This window comes from Nipponia nippon, unplaced genomic scaffold (assembly GCF_047370975.1).
Source record: "Nipponia nippon isolate SJK-2023a ecotype South Korea unplaced genomic scaffold, ASM4737097v1 scaffold_1, whole genome shotgun sequence".
NCBI lineage: Eukaryota > Metazoa > Chordata > Aves > Pelecaniformes > Threskiornithidae > Nipponia > Nipponia nippon.
In genome coordinates, this window is record NW_028262290.1 from 56,625,562 (window position 1) to 56,637,468 (window position 11,907).

Below are 11,907 nucleotides of genomic sequence, written 5' to 3' on the forward strand. Positions count from 1 at the left end.
AGAACTGACAGTAAGTATCACAATAATTTGAAGAGTATTTTGAATCCTATCTCATTATTATGCACTTTGAGAAGGCAGGCATGAGGGGACCTTTCATGTCTCAAAAGAAACAGAACATCTTTTTTTTTAAAGTTTAAAAAACAGTTTATCATCAGTTTATAAATACACTGCTGCTTTGTCCTGAAATAAGCTGTTTTTCAATAGTATAGCTCCTGTTCTTGATGACTGTGCCTTTCAAAATGAGCCTCTGAACTGAGCCTTTTTTTTTTCTTTGAGCAGAATTTCCTTAGTAATAGTAGTTGAGAAGATTGAGAAGCAGAGCTCCTCAGGTTGTCTAGAGTTAAAATTAAAAAAAAGCAGCCCACACCTTTGAAAGCTGGATTCAAAGTGCTGTATGCTGCTGGGCACTGCAAAGGCAATGCCTAGGTGGCTATTCATAAAACTCTCAGAATAACTTCCTCAAAAATGTTTGTGTAGCTCAAAAAAATGTATGTTTGGTCTTTTCTGAGTGTGTCACCAGTTTTAGATTTAGAGGAGTATTCAGCTGCCGGATTTTAGTTCAGCTTGTGGTATGCGTGATGGAAGTTATTTTTGGATCACGCTCTGTAAGTAAATGCAACTGGATCCTGCAGGAGCCATCAAGAGGCAAGTGGCAGGAAACTTCCAAGTAGTTCTGTAAATCATCTTCTTGGGGGCTGTGTCAAATTTACTTGGATTGAGAGGTCGACTGTTTTGTCCACCAAATAAAGCCAGATTAGAAATGAAATTTCAGACAAATAATACCAGTTCCTATTTTCTCAAGAGAGTCTCGTTGAATGTAAACCTAGCGCATGTGTATCTTCATCTACATGTCTGTATTCTGGTTCTCAGAATTCCCATTTTAGTCCTTTATTGATTTGTATCTCGGTGTCTGGTATCAAGACTCTGTTTAGCACTCTTTCAAAATCAAGGTTTTGGAATGAGAGAGTTACAGAAACAAAGCCATCTGTCAGATAGTGAGCCCTCTAGTGTAGTAACATGTTTGATAGTGGCCAGTACCATTTCCTTCAGAGTAGTCCAGACACCACTGTGGAATAAGGTGTTCAGAAAAGAATTGACTTCCTTTGTCTCATGCAATTAATGGTTTTGTTGTACCTTACCACTTGTTCATATCAAGTACATTTTTCATCCAATTTAATCTGAAGTTCGCTTTCTTTGTGTTTTTTTAATGGAAAAGTAGTTGTCATGTTTTCAATACTGATGAAAATTATTTTGTAGTAATTTGATGTGTAATTCTTAATGATAATGAAGGTTCTTAGAAGTTACTGTACACATGATACATTATTGAATAAACTTCATGTTCATATGAAATTCCATTTTCTAAGTTACATTCTTTTAGTGCCTTTGCAGTTTTGCTTTCAGATGACAGAAGCCTAAGAGATTAACACAGCTCAGAACAGTGTGAACCTTGCTTTTCGTGCTGTTACTGTACAGCATCACGTGGAGGTGATCTCTGTTGGGAGATGTGCTTTTGCAGCTTGATGTTGAAATTATCCCTCTTGTCCGATCCAGTCTTAGAGGCAATTCCTATCCTGATGGTTTAATATAAACACAGTTTAGAGAATACACTACATTGAATACGTAAATATGGCAACTACAGCTTCTTTTCTGTGTGTCAGTTAGAGTATATGCATAAACAGAGTATCATCTCTTGCCTATTTTGAGTTTAAAAGATGAGGTTGATGTCTGTTTCTGTCACATCTATAGGAGCTCAGAAGCACAACAGAAGTTGAAATCTCAAGAACAGTTAGTATGTTTCAGTATCACAGTGTTTTCTTTCTTTAAATACTTGAAAGGGTTCCAAAGTATGTGTTGCTTCTATTCCTAAAGAAAAATCCAGCAAAATTTACTTTTGCACATGAACATTACCGTCTAGGTATTTAAAATGTTAAGAATGATTTGGTAAAATTAACATATGTATATATTAACCTTTTGTGCCAGCAGTTTCAGTCTGTCATGCTATTTAAGAGTTATTTGTTCATTGCTGAATATATATTATTATAACTAAGGTGACAGAGCATGGTTTGCATATAACAGTATATGTGCTTCACAGTTGTATGATTTAACCTGCTTTTAGAAGTTTGTTGCCATCAAGTTATATTTTGAGAGTAATTTGTACTGTATAAACAGGTTTCTTTTCCAAAGATAAATGCATATTTAAAAAGAACAACCCTTTTTTCAGGTCCCTTTACAGATGTAGTAACTACAAATCTTAAACTACGAAATCCATCAGATAGAAAAGTATGCTTCAAAGTGAAGACCACAGCGCCTCGTCGATACTGTGTGAGGCCGAACAGTGGAATTATTGACCCAGGATCGTCTGTAATTGTTTCAGGTAAAAACAAATATATGCAGTTGTAGGGTAGGTATTTTTAGGCCTTTCATGAAGTTGTCTAATGCTTGATCTTAGAGGCTGTTTGAAGTATGTAAACTTTTTAAAAATATTTTTTTAAAATAAAACTGTTCCCCTTCATTAGTGCAATGTCAACTTGATGTAGAGCTGCAGTGATACATGAAAAATCCTCCATACAGAAATACTTGCCATTTGTCACATTTATCTGCAGTTCTCTGAAAGGAGGAAAAGAAAATTGGAAATGGGCAGTGACATTAACAGTACCTTTCCTTCAGACTACTGTATTCATGCTTATGTCTTGAAGTAGGGCATTGCTTGGCTGCTCTGATGTGTTTAAAGTTTAACATTTGACAGTTCATTGCATTTAAAAAAAACATTCATTCACAATTGTAGACTTAGTTGTTTTGACCATAGTATTGCTCCCTGAACTCTATTGTTTCGTAATTCTTCCATTTATGACAGTAGTATATGTTAAGTGGTGATCATTAAATTGCTTTTAAAAAATGGTATTTTCTGTTATTTTAGGTAAATGGAGCAGTTTGTAGCCGTTAAATTTGAAAAAAAAAAAAAAAAAAACTAGTACGTTTCACTGTAGAGACACTCTCTCCTTATTCTGTTTTTGGTTTTTGAGTGAGGGGATTAAAAAAAGAATCCTCACTTTTCAGCAGAGTGTGAGCCCTGAAGCCAGACAATATTTTATTTTTTTCCATGAAACTCCATGTAGGTTTGGCTTACATACTTCGTTCTGACAATCCGCAGAATTTTGATAGCTGGATGACATAATGGTCTAATCCTATACTGGACTGTACAATATCAAAAAGACCAGGTGTTAGTAGTCGTGGGAGTAGACATTCTCAAGAAAATGGGAAAAGACTAGGTATCAGTCTTCTGATTTGGTAAAAGATTTTTGTAGGTCATCCTCCTAATCATTTTGAGGTAGGAATCTCCAGAATAAAGGGGATTCTCAAACCTGTAGCTGCGAGAGGTGAGAAACTATTTCTCCGGACCTACTGTATTTCCCAACTTGGAGAGAGGGGAATCCCCATTTTATACGCTATGGTCTTACAGGTTGTAGAGATCACAGGCAATACAGGTGTGAGCTCCTAGATCTCCTAAGTCTAGAAAGCTGATTTTTGTAGAACCCTTGGAGAGCTGTAGCAAAGCAAAGGGAGCAATCTCAGAGCTTTTTAGATTCATATCGTTATACCCTTTGGGAAGTTTAAAAGAAGCTGGAGAACTAGCTTCAGGTGGTATGTTCAAATGTGGCAAGGAATAACTCAGGAAAACTTTATATTTATGATTGATTAAAACCTTAGAGTAACTCCTTGTAGGAGAGACACCAGTTTTCCAATCTAATATGATCGTAGAATGTGACTCTAAAACTTCAGTATTGCTTACCATGGACAGTCCAGCATCTTGTGGATGAAAGATGATTTTACTGAGAATTGGTTCAAGATTCAAGTAGTTGAAAACATACTTTATTTCCGTCTTCAACTTCAACTTACAGCCATTTTGTCTTAACTATGTGTTTGATCTGGTATTGGGGATCTTTCCCATTGGGTAGTCATACATTGCAATCAAGATATTGCTGGACTTCCTCTTCAGGGAACTGAATAGATTGAAGTATTTCATTTGCCTATTGTAAAGTGTATTTTCATAGTTACAAGTCATTCTTTTAACACTTTGAATATTTCGGTTTCTTAAATGAGGCAATACTGGAGCTGTAAACAATATTTCAGCTTCAGGTTCACCAGTAAAGGGAAACAGTATCATGCTGCTCGACTCTTTGGTTTGCATAGCAGGGAATCTTTGATATCCCTTTTTCTGTAGTACTGGATTCTCATGGAGTTATTCAGCTAGAGTGACCTGAAGATGCTTTCATGTGCAGCTGTTTAGTTACAGTGACTCCACACTGCTTTTCAGAACTAAGTTCTCTTCCCCAAAGTGTAGCTTCATCTTTTTGTTTTTAAGCATATAATTTCTTTTGGGTGACTTGGTAAGCCAAGTGCGCTGATAATTTTTCTAGTGACCCACTTTATCTCATCAATCTCTCAACTGAATGTTTTCAGTGCTGACTCATCTTTAATATACTTAAAAATAGATTTCTCTCTCATTGTTGTGCAGAGAGAAATCACTGTAGAATACTATGGGCTGAGACTCTCTGTTAAAGCTAAATGTTGAGATAGTGTTAGCTGTCTTCAGCCTGTATAATATGTCGTGCTGATTCAGAGTCAAGCCAGTTTTTAAATTCATTGTTGGAGGTGTGATTTAACAGTTTAAGGAAGTCCATGAGCATTTTGTTTATCATTCAGTTGTGAATCACTAGGTAACCTTCTTCCGCCATGTTTATACATTTTTTCCAAAAAATACTAATTTGGTAAGACCTATTTTTCTTTACTTTGATGCCCTAAATTAACTATTTATTGTCGTATCATGTATTGCTTGTTGTTGATTTTTCTTTTCAGAATATAGCGCGTTACTTTCTTCCTTCACAACTTGTTTCTGGTACTTGTTGCTGTTCTTCCTTCTGGTTTTCGGACCCCTTTAAGGTTTATTTTGTGGAGAGAAAGCCCTCCTGTGTAGAAAACCTATGCCTATTAACAAGAGGCTTGCTTTCATAACTATTTGTTGCAGTTCCCCTAGAAGTGATCTCTGGACTACTCAGGGATTCCAAGAAGATGTTGAAAACTGTGGCTTTGTATGTTCGTGAGATTTTCCGTGATTACTTAAAACCATGAAGAGCTTGAAGAGCATTTTGAATTTGTGGATTGTCTTTTTCTGCTCCTTTACAATTCAGTCAGATTTTCAGCTGTTACTGAGTGGTCAAAGAACATAAAGTTATTTAACTAGTTATCCAAGGATTCTGCCAGGATGTGAAGAAGTCCTCTGATGATGGAAAGCTGGCTTTGCCATCTTTCACATTACTTCATCTGTTCCCTTGGCTTTAGGAAACTGAAGTACCGCATGCTATTCAGTAGTCTCTTGATAGAACAATTCTTAGAGATAAGTTGCTATAGCATCCATACCTGGAAGAAGCATTTAGTTTCATCAGTTATGTTTTGGACCACAGTGAGACCAATGATTAAGGAAACCTGACTTTTAAACCTTTCCAGATAGGATTGTTTGAAAGCATGTCAAATACTGCAATTCCTTTATGTGCTTTATTTGTGAAATATATCTGATTCAGATTATTCACTTATCCTTTGATTATGCTGTATGCAACATTTCAGGAAAAAAAAATGAGATAACCATCCTGTAGCAAACACCTGAAACTTGTAACTAGTATTTAAGGCCTAAAGTTAGAGGGCAGTGTAATTAAATTTAGAAGTAACTTTTTTTGTAGGTACTAATGAGTTTGGAAAGGCCAAGTTAGTAATTTTGATGCTGTACTTACTATTTCATAAACTAATGAATGCAGTTCAGTCCTACAATGAAGAATTTACTCTGTGTGAAGGGAAGCATGTTGAACTATACATCCAATGAAGATTCAGAATTGTGGAAAATACAATTGAATTGTTGAAAACTGTAGCAGTATTGAAGTCTACAGACTGAATTGGTTTAGAATATATGGGAAGGTTGTTCAGAGCATACAATGTATGCTCCAAGTAACTATCACAATGTGTGCTACAGTTCTTTAATTTTGCATTCACTTAATCATAAAATGTGTTTATTCCAAAGAAAAGTCCTGTGGTGTTTGCTTGGGGTTTTTCTTGTCTGTCTTACACGATATGTTTTTTCATACTTCTATGTGAAATGTCTTTTAGCTATAGTAAGTTACAGAAATAATCATGTCAGCTACACCAGACAATGAAAAAACTTTTAACATCTTTTCTCTCAGTACCTATTTCTGCAGTGTCTCTCTGCTCTATTTTCAACACTGCCTTTGCATTTTAACTTTCAGTGTCTGTTCAGTGAGAAGCAAATCTAAAGTGGATAGCATGCTTGTTACAGTGATTAGCTGAAGAATCACAGCTTTATGCTTTATTTTTTCTTTTGAACAGTAATGCTGCAGCCTTTTGACTATGACCCAAATGAGAAGAGTAAACACAAGTTTATGGTACAAACAACCTATGCGCCACCAAATATTTCAGATATGGAGGCAGTGGTAAGTAAAAACAGGGTAACATGACTTGTATATTTTTTTTTTAAATACATGCTTCAGTGTAAAGGAATCATGTTTTTGCAATTTATTTTTAGAGAAGAATTGGGTTTTCTATGAACAAGTATGATTTCCATACATGATTCAGGGTTTTTAATATTAAACACAAGCTCAGTTCTTAGAACTCGCCAAGTGAACTGATTGAATGGAAATAGTAGTGAATCTAAGGTAAAGTCAGTTCAGTGTCAAAATATGGGCACGCTGTACCTTATGTGCAGCTAATCTGAAGGTCATAATCGGGTTGTATTTGAAGGAATCAAGAGTATATTTAAACAAGAAGCCTGAAGCTGTATGAAATGAGTGCGTTTGGTCTGAAAAGTGTTTAAGTGAAATGTTGAATGGGATTATAATGAATTAAAACATTTGGAAGACTAAGATATGTCTCTCTATAAGATACCAGGTGGCTAAACACAGCACAAATGATTGATTTATTTTCTGTTTTAATAGAACATGCTGTAGATTCAGTTCTTACGCAGGATTGGTCTGATGAAAGATCCAGAAAGAAGATATTTAGGTTTGTGCTTGTTAGTTCAGAAGTAAGGACACCTGTTTCTGACGTTACAAGCTGGCAGCAATGGGAAGGAAGCCTTCAGTTGTCAGAACATGCCCTTTAGGGTGTACGTGGACTCCCATAAACGTGTATATTAAGGTGGAGGGGAATGATGCACAGGCTTCTGTCTTTAGAGACTGTTTTAAGGAATGCCTGTGTTTACACAGGTAAGCTCAATGCTCACTCAAGGCAGAGGAGGAGAGGGGAAACAAAGGATAAAGATGAGGTTTTATAAATCACTGAAATCCACTAGACCCCTGCAGGTTTAGGCTCTGTCCTCTTATATGAAGGCAAAGGCTACTGTGGCATCACTCTTCACTGGAAACAGTGGAAAACCTTTTAGATTTTGCTAAGCTTTTGAGACATGTGGCTAGAAAGTTAACGTCTTTCTTCCTTGTTGGTCTGGTTTACCTTTTCTTAATATGCTCTGATAGCTCTTGGTTATGTGTGGTAAGTGAAGCATAACTATTTGGAGAGGATGTAAAAATCCACTTTAGAAATACCTTTCAAATAACTGCTTTCTCAGTGTGTTCAAGTATAGAATACTGAGAAACAGATCTTGCAGAAAATTGGTAATTGTAGTTATATGTTACTGTACAACTAATGCCACTGAAAAAAAGAACAAAAAAAAAAGGGAAGGATGTTATGAAAAGCCTGGATATTCTAGTCTGTAAGACCTGCAATTCTAAGATAAATTCAGGGGACCTATTGCTGGAAAAATGGCTGCAGACTTCAGATCAGTCTCTGAGCCTAAAGATTTAAGGCAACTGCATGAAGTGTATGCTTTGAAAGTTAATTGTCAGTTGAGCAGAGAGATTCCAGCATATTTCACGATCACTTAAATATATTGATAACCATTAGAATTTAAAATGTTTTTTCTAAACAGCTTTGAAAAATTCTCTAGGCCCAAATTGTAATGTATTATGCAGTAAAAGGAGGAAGTGGTTAAAAATCTAAAATATGAAGACCTAAAGAAATTTACTCTGGAACTAAATGTAGAGTCACTAAAAGGTGTCTTTCAATCTTTTGTTTAAAATTGGTGCTTCCAAAGTGGGACATAAGGAGTACATGTACCAAGGAGTGATAGGGCTAGAACTTCGTTCTTTAACTGACTCAGATGGTACTTGTTCCTCAGTGTGCTAAAGGAACCGCTGTATTGTCCCTTCCCTATCCCCTACAAACCTCTGGGTCCATCCTTGCATTCAATTTACTCATTTCCATTTCCAGACTTAATTAACCATTTCTAGCTTTCATTACTTCACAGTAGTCAAAGTGAACAAAAAAACATTGTTCAGAAGCAAGTCTGAAAATTGCAGCTAGATTAAGGACAGTACATAGGAGGCAGGTACTAAGAACAAGCTTATGCACTGTTCAGATGTTTGCATGAATCTGGCATGTTAAGTAACTATATTAATTGTTGTCTTAGTGGAAAGAAGCAAAACCTGATGAGTTAATGGACTCCAAATTGAGATGTGTGTTTGAAATGCCCAACGAAAATGATAAATTGGTAAGTAAGAAGAGAGTAAGAAACTGTCATACGCTGACTGGTAGGATCTCAAAAAAATTCAAAACAAATTTCTGTAAACCTATTCGATTTATTGATTAAATGGATTATAGGAATTTGCACTAAATTAGACAGGAGTGTTCAATGTATAACTTTTCAAGGATTCATAGAATCATAGAACAGCCCAGGTTGAAAGGGACCTTGAAATACCATCTGGTCCAACCTTTTGTCAGAAAGGGAGCACCCTGTCCAACTGCATCTTAAAAACCTCCAGCAATGGAGACTAGTGCCAAAAATTATCCTTTCATTATTTTTATTATTGATTTGCTTTAGCATTTTATTGCTGTCAGATAAAAAAGTCTTCAATACTGCATACAGTGAAAAGTGAATTGCATCATTTGCTTTTTAAAGCATTACATGCTTTTCAGTTTTAAAAATTCTGTTTCTAGTTCAGCTGAATTAGAAAAGGAAGTACTGATTAGAAATTAATGCATGCTTTGGGAATCCTAAATGCATTTTTGAAGGTAGTGGTAAAGACATAATCAGACCAAAAAAAAATAAATCACATTACCTCTTTCATTCTCTTGCCTTCAGACAAAATCTATTCCAATTGTATAGGAGGTGACAATTTCATTGTATATAGACTAAAGATGTCTGGTTTGTGTTGCCTGATATTTGGAATAATAGTTCACTGTCGATTACCTGGAAGTTTTGCAGAATATGACTAAATTCTTATGCATTAACATTTTTTTTTACCCTCATACTTGAAATTCTGATTTATGGAATCTTAATACTGTATATTCTGGGGTGTTTGGGTTTTTTGGGGGTTTGTTTGGGGGTTTTTTTGGTGCTGCTTTTATTACTGTGAATTAGAGTGCTAACGTAGGATTTCTGTAAACAACCTTATTCACTTTATGGCCTTGACTTTTCTTTTTAGTACTGTCCAGTTTTTACAGTAGTCTGTAAGACATGTTGCGGGAAAGTAGCATGAATCCACGCATGTAAAAACCATCTCATTATTTACATGCATAAAGGGTCTCAGTGAAGGCTGCTAGCTGGCCAGTAGCTGTCTTTGCAACCATTCTTTTAATACAGTTATTGGAGTATAATGTAAAGATATTTTTCAGATGCAATGTCAGTATAATGTTTTTGGTGGTTTTGTTTTGTGGTTTTTGTTGTGTTGTTTTGTTTTAGTGAAGGATAATTTATGAGATGCAGCCTTTTTTTATTCAGGTGTAAGCCACCTAAGTGTGTGTTAAATGCTAAAACTGTAAAGGTTAAGCATTTATTATCAAAGCACTTAGTTGACTACTTTCTGTGTTTTTCACCTTCTTATTAAATTACATCTTAGATATTAGAAAAGTTGTACTTGTCTTTAATTTTATAAAGCGTATAATGCAGTGAGAGAAATGTAGTGGACTATACAATGCTACCTCCTTCTGTACTTTTTTTAATGTGATATCTTCATGGTGTTGACTGCATATAACATTTGTATTTTTCCGAGTAGCAGCATAGGGTTGCAAAACCCTGCTGTAGCAGTTGATTTAGTCAGTCCCTTAAACCTGGCAATGAGAAATCTGCCAGATCCTGAGGGTAAGCCTCACCTGCCACCTCAGGATATACCTACACCAGGACACAAGTATTTCACTCCAGTCAGCAACAACTTTCTTCAGATGCCTACCAGTCATAGCCAGAAGATTGACATGAAGAAACCGGTCAGTGAGGTCAAACAGCAGAAGGAGGTTTGTTCCAGGGAGATAAATCTTAGGTCTCTAGTGAATTTCAGTGCTACTAATGGAATTCAGTTCAGCTGGCAAACCAATTAAAAAAGCAACAGATCCCGATCTGCTTACTCATGATATAAGTATGTTGGTCTTTTTAAATCCAGTTAGGAGTACCTGTGTGGAGTAGCAGGATCTGGCTCCTAGGCTATCTATGGCTGCATTTCAAAAAGTGTAAAATGAAAGTAGGTGCTGTAGACCAAATAACTACTACTTGCATAGGAACTAAAGAAATTCTTGCATTTTTTTTAGTTGCTTTATTATTACATAGATGTGTTTACCTTTTAATAGGTTTTCTGTTATATTTAGTACTTACCTTGGGCTTCTTTGGTTATGAAAGATGCAGTACGGTGGTAGTCTAAATGACAGCTGTGTAGCCAAGCTAGTAGAAATACAGAAGCCTGAATCTGAATATGAGCTGTTTCTGAGTGAATTGCCATATGAATGCTGTGTTTTTACACACGGTAACCTGGGCTGTACAGTTGAATCCATTGTATTATTAATGTGTACTAAAGATCATTGTATATTTTGGGCAGAGCTGTGGGAAACTAGATTTTTAATATTATTTTTGGCTTTTTCACAGCTTTTTATGTAACTTTTCACTTGTATTCAAAATTATAATGTGTATTTCAGAATGCTGTGAGACTTAAATTCTGTGTTTGTGCAATACTTTATTTTCCTTCAGTAAGAGGTGCTATAAGTACAAAATATTAGTGCCATACATACTTCATATTAGTTTGTGGCACAACCTGTTTTCTTTTTACTTTGTTTTGTTTCTTACTATTGCAGGATTACTTTCTTCCTTTTATTTTTCCTCTCAAGTTTGGATACTGTTTGGTGTATTTTATGCCATCTTTTGGATGCCTGCTGGGTCAGTGTTAAGCAGCTACAGTATTAATTTTTGTCTCAGTAGCATGTAGTACCAAATGTAAACAGTGCAATCTTCTCTTGCTTTTTAATATTTGAGCTAACCAGAATTAAACTGATAACAGAAGTCTTTGTTCAGATTACTGTAAATATAAACTTAATTGAACTATATTAGTAGCTGGATTGTTTCAATTTTAAGCTGTGGATGGTTTTTCTCTAGGTAAGTAAAATTCTCAAGTCATTCTTAATATTTGTAGAATGATATAGATGCAAGCAAACCCACTCCAGTACTGAATACATCTAAGCAGGATGGACCGATGCCAAAACCACATAGTGTTTCACTTAATGATACTGAAACAAGGAAGCTAGTGGAGGAGTGCAAAAGACTTCAAGCAGAGATTATGAAGCTGACAGATGAAAATCGGCACCTGAGAGTAAGTTCTACTTCCATGTTTATATTGAAGTGGCTTCCCTCTTCTTGATTGAAAGGTCTGGTTTGTAATTAGGCCAATAGATGTGTATTCCAGAAAGTAGATACAACTGTTAGAATGTCAAGATTGATTTGTAATACAATTTTACTGTCCTGTCTATACTGTATGTTTTGAACTTCTCAGTGACTGAGACTTCGATTGTCATGTATGAGATACTGAAGCT

General features: G+C 35.7%; 1 protein-coding gene across 1 annotated transcript in view; it reads left to right on the forward strand.

Annotated features, from left to right (window-relative positions):
- The window catches only part of VAPA (VAMP associated protein A), a 32,151-nt gene that overhangs the window by 16,831 nt on the left and 3,413 nt on the right, over positions 1-11,907 (forward strand). The window contains exons 2-5 of the mRNA XM_087756788.1: positions 2,222-2,374; positions 6,394-6,497; positions 8,528-8,608; positions 11,511-11,687. Of these exons, the coding sequence (XP_087612914.1) occupies positions 2,222-2,374; positions 6,394-6,497; positions 8,528-8,608; positions 11,511-11,687 (515 nt within the window). The remainder of the gene's footprint in view (positions 1-2,221; positions 2,375-6,393; positions 6,498-8,527; positions 8,609-11,510; positions 11,688-11,907) is intronic.